This window comes from Mycteria americana, chromosome 1 (genome assembly GCF_035582795.1).
Source record: "Mycteria americana isolate JAX WOST 10 ecotype Jacksonville Zoo and Gardens chromosome 1, USCA_MyAme_1.0, whole genome shotgun sequence".
In the NCBI taxonomy this organism is placed as follows: Eukaryota; Metazoa; Chordata; class Aves; order Ciconiiformes; family Ciconiidae; genus Mycteria; species Mycteria americana.
In genome coordinates, this window is record NC_134365.1 from 205,010,595 (window position 1) to 205,029,844 (window position 19,250).

Genomic DNA, 19,250 nt, shown 5'->3' on the forward strand with positions numbered 1-19,250 from the left:
AACCAAATGCTTGTTTGGTCTCTGGGGATATTTTAACATGTTAAGGCATAAAACCTTAATTGCAACAAGTAGTCTCAATCTATAAGACAACTATATCTGCTATTGTGGCTTTGGATCATCTTTTTGCATAGTGTTATCCAGCTTTGGAAATGACTCACGAGTCTCATCACCATCAGCTGTCCGTTTGCTTTGGTTTTCATACAGTCTTTTCTGTTCAGTGCTTCTGAACTGGCTAGAAAGGAGTAGACAAGCTGTTTAATGGGCGAAGTTAGCAGAGCCTTACATGGCTAATAGTTGTCCAGTTTCAGTTAAGACTTTTCTTTCCCATTGATTTTTTCCCTCTCTACTGGGAATCTGGTCTTGTAATGCTGATATTAATAGATGATATCTCAGGTGACCTGTCTTGTTTTAGCACAAAAAAAAAAAAAAAAAAAGAAGCTATTTAATTTGATAATAATACAACGGTATAATTAGAGCATGTGTTACCCAAAATATTTGAAGTATTCTGAAGTAGCTCATTGCAGTATTTTTAGATAACCTTAGTATTTGTATTTTCCCAGCTTTGTGTTTGTATTTTGTATTTGTATTTTCCCAGCTTTTCCTGCCTCCTGTTTTGACGTGCTATAAAAGACGATGAGAGTTTTACAGCTTTGATGAATCGTTGAATTTGTTTTTAAAATGAGCACGTTCTTTGAATTAAGAGATGGGGAAAACTTTGATAGATCTTATAGTCCTCTTTCCTTCCTGCTCTCAGAGAAATTTCATTTAAGAATGCAAAAATTTCATCCAACCTGGTTTTGATGTCCCAAACAACAGCTTCCATGGCTTCCTTGGGAGATAATTATAGCAACCCTTACTGCTGAAAGACTGTGGTTTTTTTTTAAATTTTAATATGTGATACATATTGCTTAAAATTTCCCTTTTTATCTTGGCATCGTAACTAGTGCTTCACTCCCATCTTACACATTTTGGCATAAATTAATGTGATTAAGTCTAAAAAGTCATGTTGTCACAATCATAAGAAAAGAATCAGGTCCCCTGTCTTTTCAGTTTTCACTCTGAGAATCACTGTTCAGGTGCATTGTTATTTTGGTGCATTCTTTTCTTATTGAGAATCCGTTCAGAATATGCCTTCTTGCAACAAGTCAAGTTACCATAGGTCTAACACTTTGAATCTGATTATTTTCACACATCTGCTAATATAAATCAGGAATAACTTTAATTAGAAGTAAAAAAAAAATTCTTTGCCTATAAAATTAGTGTCAAATGGGACTCATTTCCATTATTTGTAAAATTAAAAGGCAAGTCTGAAGGGTGCATTGACATATGGTCTTTCTGAACAAAAAGCTTTAATACTTTTACTATAGATGTAGACGTATCTTCATTCCATGATACTATAGATAGGGGTCTCTGTTAAGTATATAAATGTATATTTATGTACATATGAGTGTGTGTGAATGTATATACTATATATATTGCCTGCAATGGCTTAATGTTTTCCTTTCCAACATGAATGCAGCAGCAATTTGTCCCCATCCCAGTGCTGAACACTTTCAAAGTTGGAGGATGCTAGAGGTTCCTTATGTTTATAATTAGCCTTAATTTTGTGCTTTCCATCGGTGGTGGCTAGGATTGAAATACTGAGTAAAATATTTTTTTGTGTTTTCACTGAGGAAAAATTCTGTGCGTGTGTTTAACACTACTGTGGCATGCAGAGAGATCTCTGGGGTGATGTTTCAATGTGGCAGTAGCAGGGACTACCGAGAGCTGCTCTGGGGATGTGGAGAGCCTCGAACTGAGCAGGAGGGAGCGTCCAAGTGGCGAAGGAGCTGAGCAAGAGCTCTGTCCGTGGGGCAGACCGGCAAAAAGGCTGTGCAAGCAGGCTAGGTCTTACGAGTGGTAGTGCAAGAATGCGTGTGAAAATATTAGTATCTCCTGTGTAATGTATTCATGAGTTAGTACGACTGTACTAACTGTCAATGGAAAGAGATATTGTAAAATGCAGTAATGAAGTATTTGAAATATTTTATACTAAAATATAGTGAAAAGAAGTTACTGCATTTTCTACCACTGGTAGTCTTGGTCTCAAGTTTAGCTGAGTGTGACTTTGCACAAATATTACGTTTTGTGGACCTGTGGGAAAAATTAAAAAGTGAACCTTCCTGTGTTGCAGTGTTTAATCGAACCCTTCTGCTTGCTCCCAGAGAACAGCTTCTAGCACTTTCCAGCACACATGATTTTCCAACTTTTCTCTTAAATACATTTTTAGAGATTTTTCCTGCAGTTGTTATACCAGAGGATGTAAGGGCCTGATCCTGAATCAGCACAGGGTCATTTTATGTTCCTGTGGGTTTGTAAATGTTTCCCGACATGCCTGGATGGCTGAAGGATGGACGCTGTTCATCTGGAACTTGCTTACCCTAAACCCTCTCATTTTTTTAACAGCCAGAAGTAGGAGGATGATAGGGCTCACCTCCCACCAAAACAGCTGCATATTTTGGAGAAAAGTATGTGGTGATGAGGAAGATGAGCAGACCTCCATACGTACCCTACTGTTGGCCTTCGTGAGTAGGGTGTGCTGGGGAAGGTCAGGGAAGGAAGGTGCACCGGGCAGGGAGGCAGAGCAGCGTCGCTGCAAGAAGAGAGGCAGCTTTTTGTCACAGCTGCACTCAGCAAACTAACTGTGCATGTACTAAACACCACTTCGAGTTGCTGCCCTGTTGCCCCCCCCCCGAAGTACCATTTTGCTGAGTAAGCAGGAGCACTGACAGCAGGAGGGTTGAGGCTTTCCCAGTAGCTGAGCACAGCCGAGCGCCACAGACCGAAGGGTCGCGGGGAACCGTGCCCAGTCGGGGCTGTGCTCAGCGCCTGAATGTGAAGATGATGTTTTGTGGGACCAAACTCAGCTACTCAGTGCAATAAACCCTGGACATTGCACACACTCAGCTCTTGTGACTCCTGTATCTCACGAGATCATGGCCAATGGGTGCTCCGTGCTTATTGCCCCATGTCTGGCTCTGCCCTCTCACACTCTTCATCCCTGTGATGTTCCGACAAAGCTGAGCCTGTAATTGTGTAGGCAGCTCCTATCCACTCTAACAAGTTCCTAAATCTGGAACTGGGCAAAGATGTCCCTTCTGTCCTCCTTCATCTGAGCCACCATCAAAGGACCTTTGGTTATGTACTCTATCGGAGAAATTTGGAGCTAGATCCAGCTGCTGTCAAAACTAATAGGTGCCCTTCTCACTGGGCTGGGTTCAGGTTTTTGGAGGTAAATAGTAAAATACTGGGAACCTAGTAGGGACATTGATCTATGATCTTGTTTTTAAGAAATCAGCTGCAATAATTATGTGCACATCATGAGCAAATTTAATGATATATTTTTATTTTGATTCCAGCTTTGTTGTTTTATTCCATTTTAAAGGATGAATTTTACACCCACAGTGACATAAGTTTTGATTAATTATAACTAGAGATGATGATACTATATGCTATTCATTATCAACATACATTTTTCTGCCTTTAAGGGCTCTGCTATGTGGGAATGATATCCTGGCACCAGTGGACACAGTTTTATTCTTTAGAAATGCCATTTAGTGTCTTACTGAATTCCAGTTCCTTGCAGCAATTTTCACATTTGCTCCAGTTCTATCTTGACTTGTATCCAATACCAGGCTGAAAATAGAATCAAAATCAGAAAAAAATAATTTGTCACTGATTTGAAAAGTCAAATACTCTGCTCCCATCTAAGGCGCATGGACTACTCTAAAGGAGTTGAGAGTGAACCCCGAAGCGCTGTACTGATCTTTCTGGAAAGAGAATTACAGCATGATGCAGCATTAAACTGACTTACATTTCCGTTTGATTTTATTTTCTGAATGGCCTATGTAACGCATCTCTCGAACTATAAACATTATTAAGTGAAAATCGCTTCTGATATACTTTTCTGTTCATTCATAATTATTCCTGCTATTCTTTAAAGGCACAGTTGAAGATATATTAAGAACATTTTTTTCCGATTTAAGTTAGGAAGCTGCTACTGGCTGCTGCCAAATAGTTTGAATTTAAGAATTGTCTTTTTGAATACAGCCTTTTTCCTGACAGTGGGAGAAAAGTGAACCTAAAGACAGTCGTTCAGGTTGGTGTGTAGGCTATTACTTATGTCACAGAACTGCTGTAACTTCAAATTGCTTAATTGCAAGTGAATCCCCCAGTGAACGGAGGTAGGGTTTTGGCAGAGAAGTTGCAATATAGCAGCTCAAATCGAATCTGGCTCCATCATAAACCTCTACCACTTACTCTCAAGGAATAACTACTCTTTTTAGTAGCAATAACAAGTTGTTGCCACCAGCAGGAGAGGTAACAAATTGATTTTTACACGAGAATTTGAAAAAATTTTGCACAAGTATTCTGAGCTCCTTATGACTCACATTAACCCATCAGGTATATCTAAGCTCTACTGTTGTAGGAATAACTTCTGCCTATCTTTCTGAATGAAATAAGGTACTGTCAAATGATAATCATATCAGCAGTGTGATGAGCTTATTCACTTAATAGCCCAGGCTGGATGAGCTTTATGTGAGTAACATCCTTCTCAGGAATGAGGGTGTGAAGGAAAAAAAGCATGAAAATGGTGAAGAAAGGCACATCCCATGAGAAACTCATCATTTCTAATTCCAACAGGCAAGCAGGATTAATTTTTTTAAAGTACGATGAAATCAGACTTTTGCCCAGTATCTTTCAACTTAACAGAGAGAAAAGCCATTTATACACAAGGTCACATGAGCAGTCTGTAGGCAGTCAATCTGCTATTTCATAGCACGGAACACAGCTGTGGTGTCTTAAACAGGAACGTTCTGGAAAATGGTATCAAGATGAGCATCACGGTGGGTTTTATTTGTTTGTCTTGTTCGGTAGTTTAACATCTCATGCGAGGGAACCTCAGCCTCAGCAAATAAAATATTAAAAAAATCAGCTTAGCTGCACCGGAGGGCCTGCAGCATTGTATTGACCTTGATGAAATTTTATTTAGGGTGAGTGTGAATATTTGACATCTAGTGCTTAGACCAATCATAGTAATAGTTGTTTTCTTAATGTTTGTATAGTTCCAGGCTGAAATCTTGACCTTCCTACAGTGCTTGGAAAAAAACGTGTCTCGGAAACATTAATATGTGGCAGGCGTCTTTCCTGCCTGGAAGCAGAGAGCGTATCCCTGCTGGGGATCAAGCCTGCCCACAGGCAGATCTCAGCCGCTGCCCGACAAACCAAAGCGTGGCAGCGCCAGTGTTAATCCCACAAAACTGATCTCAGTTGTTTTGCACTTCTCTGCCTCTCCCCAGGCCAAAGTGTCCAGGTGCAAATAATAAAAGAAAGACGTTGTAAAGTAGAAGGGAATGTTATGATCATCAATATATGCCCCTAAGTAGCAGTACGCAGTCACGGCTACACCAGAACGAGCGTGAATGTCCTTCATTTGCAACTGCTTGAGCAGAGACAGTTACCACGTCACAGTGGTCCAGTGTACTCCTGGTGAAACTTATAATGTTAACACAGAGAAAAGCCCTCTCTTTCCTTCTGCCTCTTGTGCTAATGTTAAGGGCTGTTATAAAATGCTTTGAGTAAAAGAAATTGTTCCATCTCATATCCAAATTCTTTCTAGATGTGTCTGCTTGCTAACTCTCAAACTAAGTTTCAAAATGAAGACAAAAAAATCTGTGGTTTGTCTATAGGTCTCACAGGGATAAGCATCTTTGCAGCTCTGCATATGAAATTAGGTCCAGTTATACTGAGGAAATTGGGTTTGTTCTATCCCAGCAGAAGAAATTCCTTGAGAAGGACTGACATGTACAGCCTTTCATTTCCTATCTGTCTGCTAGAGTAGCACCGATGATTTTATGTAGTAGATGTGAGTTGCATTAAAAGATGAACAGGTAGCATTAGCGGTAGATCATCTATTATATTCTCACCTACTGAATACATTCTTTCTGCAGCACAGAACAGATCTTCTATCCATTCCAGACATGGCTGAAATTCAAAGATGAACAAAGTGATCCCAGACGGTATTATTATGGATAGCACCCTGAGATATTTATCCTTCACTGTCAAGGAGTTAGACTAGATGATCTAATAGGCAATTTCCATCCGTAATGTCTGTGATTCTTCTAGTTGAAAGGCAGCTGGGGGTGCAGGAGTTATAATTTCTAATTATTTAGCTCTGTTTTATTTCTTCAGAGTGTTTGCATGGTTATTGCTATGAAAGAGTATGGGGTAAAATTCTTAGTCTCAGTGTTATTTATTAAATTAAGGCATTTTCTCTGATGTGCACAAGTATTTCTCTATGAAGAGTACCCCAGTTTGCATGAACTGAGGAGCAGAATGGTCACAGGTTTAGGTGCCAGGTGGTATTGAGCTCTGGTTCCATCCGGATCATTGTGGGCTGTTGTAGGGCAGCTCATTTTGCCTCCAGCTGCCAGTCATCCCACTCTGGATCCCCAAACAGTCCCCTCCTGGGTATTCTGCATCGTGTAGATGTGGTGCTTAGGGACATGGTTTAGCACTGGACTTGGCAGTGCTAGGTTAACGGTTGGACTTGATGGTCTTAAAGGTCTTTTCCAACCTAAACGATTCTATGATTCTATGACTCCTCTCTTGATACCAAATCTGGTGCTAGTCATGGTACCAGTCTGCAAGCAGTTGGTGCTTTTATCTAAAGCACAAACCTCTGGAATCAGGAAGCTTGTTTTCATGAAGAAAGAATACATTTTTAGCTTGTACAGTTACAGAGAAAAAAAATGAGTGCACCCTAAAGGTTCAGAAGCTGGAGATTAAAAATACATTTTTTTTCCTGATTTATATTATCAAAAGCACTATTAAACCCCCAAAGATGATTTTTTAAAAAATTTTCAAATGGTTGCTTATGTTGGGGCTCTGCTTCTCCATTTCTGATTTCTGTCTGTGCCCTTTCATTCCATTCTTCAGCTATTGGGAAGGGGACAGGATGGAATCCTGGCTGTGCAGGACCCGCAAGGACCTGCTAGGGAGCCTTCCTTCTTTCTGCATCATCAGAAAATTGTAGGATGCTGAAGGAGCCATCCTTTTTTTTTTTTCAGTTCTGCTTTTCCCTAGTTGCAGCAATTTCAATGCTTATCTCCCCACTCCTGGCATTTGGGAATGTTGATAAATGTTTGTCTTCAGCTGGAGCCTTGATTCTTTGTTTACAGCCTCTTTAACATCAATATTTTGGTAACCAGAACGACAGGGAAAGAACAGTTTTCCACTTCTTTCATCATCATAGAGTAAATATTAAAAAAACCCAGACTGGATGTGAAAGTGACTATTTTGCCTTTTATTTCCTTCTGGATGGGCCAGGTGCACATCTACTCATGTGTGCTTAGAGATCTGTAATCACCTATGCATAAAGACTTGACTAAAATTGGTTCTGAAATATGAAAAAAGAAATCTTTTTCATTAATGAACTATCACCAGCAGTGAAGCCGGCAATTAAAGTCTTATACATCTGCTGAGTTAGTGATTGAACACTACAAATTTGAAGCATGTAAAACTTCCAGCATCAAAGTGCTGATTTGGCTGAGGTCTGTGGTAGCTTGCCTCTCCCATATGCAGAAGTGCAGGTTCCTCTAGGAAGGACTTTGCAGCTCCCCGGGGCACAAGAGTCTGGAGGAGCTCCCTGATCCGATGGACTTCCTCGAAGAAATTCTGATAGAAGCAAAGTGGTTTCTAGCTGAGCCTATTATGCTCTTCAGTGCTTCAACTTTCACGTTTAAAATTTTAAGCACTCAAGTTTTTAAGAGCATGACTGCTGAAGCACTTCTGAGGCTCAGCTAGGAGCCACTTAGCTTTTACCAGGAAAAATCTTTGAAGCCTTGTTAGGGTTAAGGAGAAACTGTCTGTGTACCTGGTTGCTCTCTTGGCTTGGACCTCCCTGTTCCATATAGTCCCTTTCTTCTCTAATTCTATCTGGTTATCTTAGGATGCAAAATGGGATGGAGAATTTGAAGTTGCATTTATGAAACTTTAGACTGAGTCACCTGGGATACTTTGTGCAGTTCTGTCACCTCAGGGTGGGGTTTGTCTGTCCTTACTTAAACATTTAAAAGATGTCTAAGTCTAAAGCAATCACTCAACATCTTTCTAGACAAAAGAAAGAAATGAGTATTTCTAAAGAGTGAGTCCTCAGGCATATATTAGATGCCAACCATAAGATGAAATGAATCACTTTGGGTGCCTACAGTTGGGCAGATGAGCCCTCCCATTTATTTCCGAAGGTGTTTCAATTAGATGAAAGACATTTCAGAGGCAACAGAAGATGGCTAAGGAATAGGCTGAAGTTTCTGTCCTCTGAGAAGAGATTGGAAAGCTTACCTTTGATTGCCTTAGGAAAGACATTTATAACAAGGGATGCAATTAAAATGGAAGTCCTCTCCCCTTTGTCTCCAACACTGGAGGCAATGAAGTTAAAATAAGGGAAAATTAAACTAACAAAAGACAAAAAAGTTTTTTATACAATGTCTGTATCAACTGGAATTCTTTTGCAAAGGATGTTGTCTGAGTTGAAAGAAACCTAAAAAATGTCAAGCTCATTTAGACAAATATCTTCATAAAGATTTTCTTCAGTTAGTCTTAAAAGCATCTTTGAGGAGCTATTACTCCTCTAGCTTCAGGTCTTGAGCCAGTTTTACACTACTGGAGAGCCACGTGAGATTTAGCGAGAAGGGCAGATTTCTCTATGAGTGCATCCTGCAAACAGCGGCGGCTGGCGGAGTCACAGTGGCTGTCATGGCAGGGGTGCCATGTTCAGGATTGCTGCCGGCTGCTGTGCAACGGCAGTGGGCTTTGGTTGCAGTGCTGAGTTGCCAGGTGGAAGAGTTGTAGGAGATAGTGAGCAGGCTGTATGCATCAGAGAGGACAGACAGGTCTTTCCAGAGGCCCTGCAGAGCCAAGAACCTGAGCCCCGTGTTGCAAGGAAGGAGGGAAAAACCCTTGAGGGTCAAGGGTGGAAACTCCTGAGATGGAGGAGGCTGGAGGTTTGTTACTTCTGACAACACAACTAAGGCCCCTTTTCTGCCCGTGGTTCAGCAGTTACAGAGCAGGTACAGCGCCCTGGAAAGAGGTGGGAGATATGACCTCCCTTGGGATGAGGCATCAGAGCCAGCTGAGCCTCAGCCCTTAGAGGCTTCAAGAAAAGGGGTGGTAGGTATCAGAAACTCTCTCCTGAGAAGACAGAGGCACTCTTCCGCCAGCCTGCCTTGCTGCCTCAGGAGGTTTGCTGCTTGCCAAGAGCTCGGACGTAGTGTTGCAAAGAGGCTGCCAAAGCTTGTCTGTCTCTTGGACTATGACCCCTACTGCTCATCCATATGGGCACCAATGATACAGCCAGGGGAGACCTTGAGTATATCGGGAGTGACTACATGGCTTTGAGTGCAAGGGCAAAGGGTGTGGGTGCCCAGTTTGTTTCTCCTTGATCCTGCTGGTGAGGGGGAAAGGCTCTGTTTGGAGTGGACACATCTAATAAGGCAGTCCCTGGCTGTGTGGCTGGTGTTGCTGGCAGGGCTTTGGTCTCCATGGGCATGGGGCACTCCCTGAGGAACAAGGACTGCTGAGCAAGAATGGGATTCATCTGACAAAGTGAGGTGAGGGTGTCTTTGCTAACAGGCTTCACAGCCTTGTGAGGAGGGCTTTAAACTATGCTTGTTGGGGAAGGGGTTTCATTCTTTGCAGACAAGGGGGAGCAGTGAAGAAGTATCAGGGGAACAACAAGATGGAGGAGGCCCTTAGGCTCACCTCATGAAAGCAGCATGACTGGGAGCCCATCTCAAGTGCCTGTGCCCAAATGCAGGCAGCATGGGGAACAAACAGGTGGCATTAGACATTCCCATGCTGCCACTGAGCTTGGACCTCATGTGGGATTGCACACATCCTTGTGTGGAATGGCTCTCAGGATGGGAGTGCTGCAGGAGACAGACACAGGCTGTTCAGGAAGGACAGCCTGGGAAGGTGAGGAGCAGGAGCTGTGCTCTGCGTAAAGAGGTGCTAGCAGTGTGTGGGCAATTCCCTTTGGACAGAGCAAGCTGGCCCAGAGCGGGGGCATCAGGAGCAGAGGACACATGAGCAGGGGTGGTGTGGTGGTACGTCTGCTACACACTGGCTGGTCAACAAGTGAAAGCAGAGGACACCTTTAGACAGCTGGAGGAAGCCTCAAAATTGCAGGCCCTGGTACTCATGGGGGACTTCAGCCAACCCAAAATCCACTAGAAGGGCTATAGGTCTGAGACAAGCAATGCAGGAGATTTTTGAAGTGTGCTGAAGACAATTTCTTAATGCAGGAGACCAGTGAGCTGACAAGGGGGGATACTCTGCTGGAGCTATTGCTCATAAACAAGGAAGAACTGGTTGAAGGTATAAAGGTTGAGGGCAGCCCTGGATACAGTGATTATGAGATGCTGGAGTTCAAAACACTGAGAGAAGTGGGAAAAACAGGTAAGTGGAATCACAACCTCACACTTCAGGAGAGCAGATTTTGGCTTCCTCATAGATCTTCTTGACAGGATCCAATGGGCAACTAGCCTGTAGGGTAAAGGGGCACGAGAAGCTGGTTGATCTTCATGGACCCTTTGACACCTTCCTCAAAACACAAAACCAGTTCATTATGATGTGCAGAAAGTCAAGCAAGCATAGAAGAAGGATAGTATGGATGAACAGGGACCTCAGCACAGAGCTCAAATGCAAAAAAAGATGTCTACAGAAGTTGGAAGCAGGGATGGGATGCCCTGGAGGGATATTGAGGCATTACCTGAGCATGCAGGGATGGAGACAGGAAAGCCTCCCAGTCATGGCAATCGGGGGAGGTACTTGGTGACTAGAAAAAGGCAAACATCACACCCAGCATCACGAAGGACAAGGAGGATCCAGGGAACTACAGACCAATCAGCCTGACCTCAGTCCTTGGGAAGGTTATGGAGCAAATCCTTTTGGAAGCCTTTTCTTAGCACAAAAAAGGACAACAGGATGGTGATTGGAAACAGCCAGGCCAAATTTTACCCTTTTATTCCCTTTAACACCCTTTAGACACTTTTATGCCCTTTACTGAGGATGTATTGTGCCTGACCAACCTGATTGACTTCTGTGATGAGATGACTGGCTCAATGGATGAAGGGATGTTGTCTGCCTTGACTTTAGGAAAGTCCTTGGCATGGTCTCCCATAGTGTCATTAGAGCCAAACAGGTGAGATATGGACTGCTTAAGTGGATGATAAGGTGGGTGGAATATTGACTGGACCTTAGGGCTCAAAAGGTGGCCATCAGAGTCATGAAGTTGAATTAGCAACCAGTTACCTCTGCATATCCCTCAGGGATTGATTCAGGGGCCAGCAGAAGACTACCAGGATGGTCAAGGGATGGAGCACATGACATCTGAGGAGGGGCTAGGGGAGCTGTGTCTGTTCAGCTTTTAAGAAGAGACAGCTTTGGGGGTATCTTGTTGCAGTCTACAGACACCTGCTCAGGGTGTGTAGAGAAGATGGAGCCAGACTCTTCACAGGGGTGCACAGTAGAAAGATAAGAGGCAAGAAAGCTGGAAGATGGAAAGTTTCAAATCAGTATTAAAAAAAAAAAATTGTCACAAGGGTGTTCAAACACTGGCACACGTTGCCCAGAGACATTGTGGAATTGCCATCCTTGGAGACACTAAAAAATCAACTGGAGAAAGACCTGAGCAACCAGTTGTAACTAAAATTACAAGATTCTGTGATTCTGATGTTCTACGATTTATTTTGACACATTAGGGTTAGCCATAGCCTTATGTCTGGATTCAGAATTAATTCAGGGAAGTCCTGTGGACTCTGCCATGCAAGAGATCAGTCTAAATACCTTCAGTGGTCCCTTCTACCTTATATTTCATCATTCCAGATGGAGCATGTATATGATCTGGTATGGCAATTCTTGGATTAATTTACAGTTAACAATAGCAATACTGGCACGTCTTAATTTGAGTTGCCCTTAGAAGCGTGAACTGATGTGACTATTCCTTTTGTAATGCATACCAAATGTTAATAAATCATAATAATAAAAATGAATTGTTAAAATTTACTATTTTAGGTAATAGTCGCTGTTTTACATTTATATTAAATCTTTTGTTTTATGTGCTCATGAAGCTTTAAAACCTCTCCAGTAAATAAGTGCCACACTGTACATTGCGGTAGAGGAGGTGCATTGTTATAGGCTATCTTTTATCTCCCCGAATGGCAGAAGCTATTTTTCTTGGAGAGGACTAGAAGAAGGTTTAGCTCTTTTGCCTCCATCCAGTCTTGCCACTGGATGCATAAAAGAGGTGGAAATGTTTTCCTGCCCACTCTGTCTCTCATAGGCAATTCTTAGTTAGTAGTGGAAGAAGTGGTACACCAAACTATCCTTGTAGGTAGCTATAAGCAGGTGTCATATCTCTTCTCTCCATTTTGCTTAGTCATGGCCATAGTTACAGAATTACATTTATAGCAAAATGACGTTCATTGGTGATGAAATACAGCAAACTGAGAAGGTGAGCACAGTGGCTTTTTAACCATGCACAGTGACATGCTGTAATAATTCTTGTCAGAAAAGAAGAAAGGCTGAGTGACTTCTCAGGTCAGTTTTCATACTGGCTATGAGCACATTACATAGAGCTCTGTTTATGACCAGTGTTTTAATTGTAAATCCTATTTGTCTGTACTTAATTTCTAAGATTTGATAGGAGATGCCAATGAAAAGGGGTATGAGTTCATGGGGTTGTATAAAATTGTCTGACAGCAGCTAGGCAGATGATTTAGCTTTCGGAAGAGAGAGTTAACAGTACATGGGCTATTTTTTTTTATGCAGCACTGCAGGAGAAGGGAGGTCTCTTGATGAAATAAGCTCAGGACTTGGAGGTTGCTTGTATGGTCAAATCTTGAGGTATTCAAAAGGATTTTTCCCTGGGTAAGGAGTGCAGCATCTGTGTGTCAGGCATGAGAAAGGCAAAGGCAGTCCATGGAGGATTGCTCAGGTGTCGTTGCTGCAAAACTTCCTGAGAAGACAAAAAGCTATTTTCCTTCCTCTCTGCTGTGGTACCAGGCATTGCTGCCTTCCATACGCTTGCTGTAAAAGCACTTTGGGAGAACCAGAAGGGAGATTTAATTTAACAATCAAACATTTCTACCATTCCCTATTTCATGTCAGAGGAGTTGCTGGTGGAGTGCTAATGTTCTGCGTGTAGGGGGTGGGGCTGAGAGAAATGCTCTATGGAGATGGGAGATGGCAGCTGTCTGGACCTCTTTGCTTAAAGCCATTTTGCTTTGCCTTGCTGCTAGAGTGGGAAAAGACATCTTTTCTATGTGTGAAGAATGGATTTTTCTGCCTGCTGAGCACAGGAAAGCTTCTGAGTCTCTGTGGGGACAGGCCATGAAATATATTTGTAGCCCATCAAGCCTAAGGACTTGAGCACCTGCTGTACCACCGAGAAGCGGATGTTTTTTGATATGTGATGGTTTCATTCATATGGTGCTTCCATTGTGTTTTGCAAGAGAACATGTAACATTTAATGCCTTTTAGCACAGGAAGCTTAGATCCCACAGAGGAAAGAAGTAATTATCTGATACAGAATTAACAAAAAAACCCTCTTTCAAGGTTCACATCTATTTTGAGCTTATTTTTGTTAAGTGCATGCATTTCTACACATTTGAATTCAAAAGGGTAGACACGTTCTTATAGTTTGGTATTAAAAAAGAAATTTTTACAATTGCACAAACCTAGTGCAGCCTGGTATACGCTTTTTCATTCCTGCCGTCATCAAAACAGATACCTCCTTCTGCAAACTCATGGGCAATAGTAGGAAGAAAGCTCAGCTCTTGAACTGCTGAATCTGTACAGCAGTAAGCAAAATCTGAGAATTTCAAAGATGATGGCGGTTTTAGAATGAAATTCCTCTAATTAGGGGGCATTTCAACTATTACTTTCCAAAACAATTAGATGTCTTTTCCAAAAGGTAGGGAAATACCAAATATCTCTAAACTTTGAGTGTCTGCTGCTGTGAGTCTGATCAAAATATCCCTGTGTGCCTCTGATACAGAAGGAAGACTTATAAATCCAAACTGGGTACCTTTGTCTGACCGCTGGCACCAGGACAAAATAGACAGGTGAAAAACCTCAGATTTGGTACAAACCAGTCATTTTGGAAGAATGATATTTTGCTGTAAGTGACTTGGAAAATTCCAAAGAGAATGATATGGATTTCATATTTGCTTTACTTACCTGAAGATCTCTCATGAATTAATTCAAAATAATAGGAATAGCAGCAGCAGCAGTAGTAGTAGTAAGGAAAATAAACATACATATGTACATATGTATTTTGGTGAACACTGTAGTGGTAGTAATAATGCAAATAAACACATATATGCACATATGTAGTTTGGTGAACACCTATTAAAACGAAATAGAAAGACATGCTTGAAGCATGTCATGATTTTCTTTTGATGAACTTGAGTTTCCTGATAATGTAAAAGATGACTGGAGAGTCATAGCTTGTCAGGAAAGTAAGGTAAAATAGTGTCTTTATAAAACTCTTTAGTACAAAGTGCTCTAGGGAGCATACAAAGTTTAAAAACCCAATGCCTTTTCCTGGTGATACTTTAATCACAAAATAATAGCATTTTCTTGCACCTATTTTAAATTAATTATTTTAAAATAATGAGATAATTGGTGGGTGATAGTTTTTGAGAGCTAATAGTGAAGTGGCTCCTTTGTTATGCAAAACCTGTCTTGTAAGCAGTTTTAATTACGTCACATTGTAAAATTCCTTCCTATTTAAATGGTGAAGTAAGATATAAGGAATGAATAATATTTCATATCCATTGCTATGATGGGCACCTAGCAGGTGAAGATGAGGAAGACTAAAACTGGAGAAAAATAGTGTGTTAAAAGATAATGTTAATTAAACTGTACTGTACTTCCCTAATCTTACTATTTTTTTTATTATTCTTCCATAGCCTCAGACCATTCGGCAAACTCTTCAAAGGACACTGCAGTATTTTGAGCATCAAGTTATTGGGTAAGTGTTAATGTGAGGTAGTGACATGTGCATGGTAATGTTTTCCTCTGTGCTTCTCAAGTCACAGCCTTGCTTGACAAGCTTTTTAATTTTTCTCACAAATTCTTAGAGATGCTCTGAAGTAACTACACATACTACAGATGTTAATGATAAACTGCTGTCCAGTCCCGCTTCCATGCAATCCCATCAGAGCATGACGGCTCCATTAAGAGTGATGTTTCCTATATAAGGAGAATAGGGAATCTTTTTGTAAAAGTGTAATATCTATTCAAATTTGCTTTTCACAGAGCCAGCTAAGAATGCCAGAAACGTTATTTATGCTATGACCTCAGGTCCAAATCTTGCAAAATTGTGCATCAGTGCTTGTTACGTACATGCACTGTTACATACTTGCAGGTTTTTGCAGAAGCAGGGCTGAAAGCCACCTCCTAAGAGTTCACTGAGAAAATTAATAGATGACTGAGGAGTAAAAAGAAAGTAATAACAACTATCATGATGAAAACCTAAGACATTCTCCCATTAATTAAAATAATCTGCTTTCAACCTTTTCCTTATGTGCACAAGTATTTTCCTTACCCGCGCAAGTATTTTACTGTCACAGATAACTTACTTTTCCTAACAGAGTCAGAATACAATGGCTGCATGTCTATAGCCATTAAATGGCTGTGCCATATGACAAATGAAGAATGCTGTCCTCTGAATTTAATTACACAGCTGTAAGGGAAATTTTTTCCAAGCTGCATTCAGGGTCTTTTTAGAACTTATGACATAGTTTTGAAGCTCGGTGCACTGGAGGGAATTGTCCTTGCCTATTTCTCAATGTTTGGTTAAAATTCACAGGGAGACCTAGCTTGGTGGGTGATACCTGCACTGTTAGCAGCCTGGCTGGCACCTGAGGGCAGCAAGGGAGCCAGTCTCGGCAGGTAGTTGTGATGTGCACCGTGGGGCAGGCAGGCGGGAGCAGCCTTCTGGCTGCTAATTTTTTCAGTTGCTGAAAAAATTGCTTGAAGTCTCACGTTAGGAGACTTCAGAGGATGAGACAGTGCCTTGAGGAAAGCATGTGTGCAAGAACAATGCGGCTTATTATTTATGGCCACATGTGGCTTAGATGTACTGTTTTTAATGGACAAATTTTAAAACCGGGACACTGAAAACCTGTAATTCCTGTGACTTACGATACACTGACTAAGGTTTTTGAACATTAGTGTGAGTTTGTTAAAGTACCACCTGTCTCTAGCAGATATCCTGTATTTGTCCTGCCCTGTGATCTTTACTTTTGGTACACACTGTGGTGGGTTGACTTGGCCAGCTGCTGGACCCCCACCCAGCCGCTCCGCTCTCTCGCTTCCCCTCCTCAACAGGACAGGGGTTGAAATAAGATGGACTAAGCTTGTGGGTCAAGATAAAGACACTCCCGACTCCTCGACCTCCTCCCGCCCCGAGCGGCACAGGGGAATGGGGATGGAGCTTGTGGTCAGTCCGTAGCAGCTCCTCTCTGCTGCTCCTTCCTCCTCATGCTTTTCCCCTGCTTTTTGTGGACTGTCCATGGGCTGCAGCTTCCTTAAGGGGACATCCCCCTGCTCCAGTGTGGGGTCCTCCACAGGCTGCAGTGTGGATATCTGCTCCACTGTGGTCCTCCATGGACAACCTGCTTCCCCATGGTCTCCTGGAGGGGCTGCGGGGCAATCTCTGCTCCAGTGCCTGGAGCACCTCCCCCCCTCCTTTTGCACTGACCTTGGTGTCTGCAGGGCTGTTTCTCTCACTTCTTTTCCTCGCCCCTCACACCGTCATGAGGTGTTTTGCCCTCTCTTAAATACTTTTTCCCAGAGGCACGACCCGCTTGGCTGAGGGGCTCTGCTGTACCCTGGGGTGAGGCCATTGGAGCCAGCTGGAACCGGCTGTGCTCAGCACAGGGCAGCTCCATTCTCTCCTCACAGAGGCCCCTGCAGCCCCCCCGGGTGCTGACACCCAATACAACATAAGTGTTCATGAAATCTCCTGTCCCAGTCAAGATAAGAGGTGAGGAGTGGCCGTGGTGTCATTCTGGGAGTCGGTGATGCTGACTGAGGAGGCCTGGCCTCCTGGCATGGCGGTGGGGCTGGGCGCTGGGTGAGCTCAGACAGTGGGTCAGGACGTGGCCTCCTGCCAGGCACGTGGCCCGGCGTCCCTGGAGGCCTGGAAAGCGGTACAGACGGTGCAGCTCACCGCAGAGCACACCAGCAGCCCTTACCAGCAGGTTCTCCTTGTCTAGGATGAGCCCACTCTTCCCAATATGCTTTACTCCATATGGAGAACCAGTTTCCCTGTTGGGGGGTAACCTGATGGGTGGCTCTGAATCCTTTCTAGTCCTTTCCACAGGTGCTGGCAATCCAGCACCTGAGATTTTGCAGGCATTAACCAGATGCAGAGTCCAATCCTTAAAACTGCTATTCATGATTTATGAACTATAAACAGAGTATGAAAGCATAACTGTTAACAAAATACTCCTTAGAAAAGCTTTTCTCTGTGCATTGAGCTAAATCAATTGTATATTTTGCCAAGTGCATTATCACTCTGCTGCAATATTTTCTTCACTTGTATTCCCTCTTCTATTGTCATTATCACCTGCATAAAGCTTTGTTTTAAATGTTATTTGAGCTTGTGTTCTGTTTCTGTTGAATTAAGGAAAAACAATCCAGCAAAGCTAAATCAAATAGAATAATTTAGCTGGTAGCTGCTTTCTTGTTGGTCAGAGCATAGCTCTGTGTCTTTTATCAGTGGTGGGATTCTTTTTAATTTTTCTTAAACAGGCTATAGCAAAAACTTTATTCTTGATAGCATAGTGAGTTGCAGCTTGACTTCCTTCTTTCTGCTGAGATCTTTTCAGAAGATAATCCACAGAGAAATCCAGGTTTTATGCTTGCAGTGGTAATGTAATGTGATGTGGAAGATTTATTATTCTTATTAGATACTTACCATTGCCTCATAAACATCTTGCTTGGAGTTTACTGTACAACTTTGCTATAGATAACATCCCAGTGGGAATGGTGTATAAGACAGATATGTCTGATACCCTTCCCTCATCCCTTTGGCGCTATTTTTTTCTTATGTCTTCAGTCTCTTTACAGATAATATTTCAGATTCTGGTATAATACTTGAGATACCCAGGCTACTAACGTGGTGTCATCTGTGTGTGATAATGCATGAATGGAAAGGGGGTGATGGAGGGGAGAAGAGGGAAGAGACAAGGGAGGCTAAAGGCATCCTTTACTACCGCTCCTGAAAGACATTTGTCAACCTTGCATTTGTATAAGGAGATGCTATAACTTTTTTACTTTTTTTATTGTAGTTACAGGGATGCAGAGAAGAACTTTCACAATATATCAAACAGATGCTCCTATCCAGACTGCTCTGGTAATGAAGAAACTGAAGATGTCTCAGGAATTCTCCAGTGTACAGCTAATGTTCTTGGTATGTATTTTTTCAAGGGAACTCATTTCCTTTAATTGGAAGGAAAGTTTACTGACCATCTTAATACCAACCATGAACCAAGGAAGTTTTGCACCAACAAAGGAAATTTAGGATGTAGGCAGCTACATATCGGTGCACTGTTATTACATTTGTCTCCTTTTCTACATATATTTTGCACCTTTTAGACAATCCAGTCCAATTTTTCAGTGGAGTCAGTGGAGGTGTATTGTGCAGTACCCAGGCTGATGTCAGTGATTAGAGAAGTCTCAAAGGCTTTGAGTCCAAATAGTTACCATATTTTTTTTTATTTGCATTTTTAAATAATTGAATGCTGCCTCTCAGAAACAAATGCTAGGATAAATGCTGTCATTTGCCATCTGCTGCTTTCATGGAGTTTGCAAATGGAGAGCTGTTGCAGTCATTTCTCTGCAGGAAAGGCCCTGGCGGTCCTGGTGGCCAGCAAGTGGGGCATGGGCTAGCAGCGAGTCCTGGCAGCAAAGGTGGCCAATGGCAACCTGGGCTGTATGAACAGGGGCAGAGACACAGATCGAAAGGACTCATTAGCTACCTCTACTCAGTACTTGTTAAAGCACATCTGGATTACTGAATCCAATGTTGGGAGCTCAAAACCATAGAGAAGTTGATAAACCAGAGGGACTTCAGTTGAGGCCACCAAGATGGTGGGAGCTGGAGCACCTGCCCTGTGAGGAGAGGCTGGGGGGGC

General features: G+C 42.3%; 1 protein-coding gene across 1 annotated transcript in view; it reads left to right on the plus strand.

The window, feature by feature from the left end:
* Positions 1-19,250, plus strand: part of GUCY1A2 (guanylate cyclase 1 soluble subunit alpha 2) — a 184,710-nt gene that overhangs the window by 1,218 nt on the left and 164,242 nt on the right. Inside the window, exons 2-3 of the mRNA XM_075491001.1 lie at positions 15,015-15,076; positions 18,405-18,526. Coding sequence (XP_075347116.1) covers positions 15,015-15,076; positions 18,405-18,526 — 184 coding nt within the window. The remainder of the gene's footprint in view (positions 1-15,014; positions 15,077-18,404; positions 18,527-19,250) is intronic.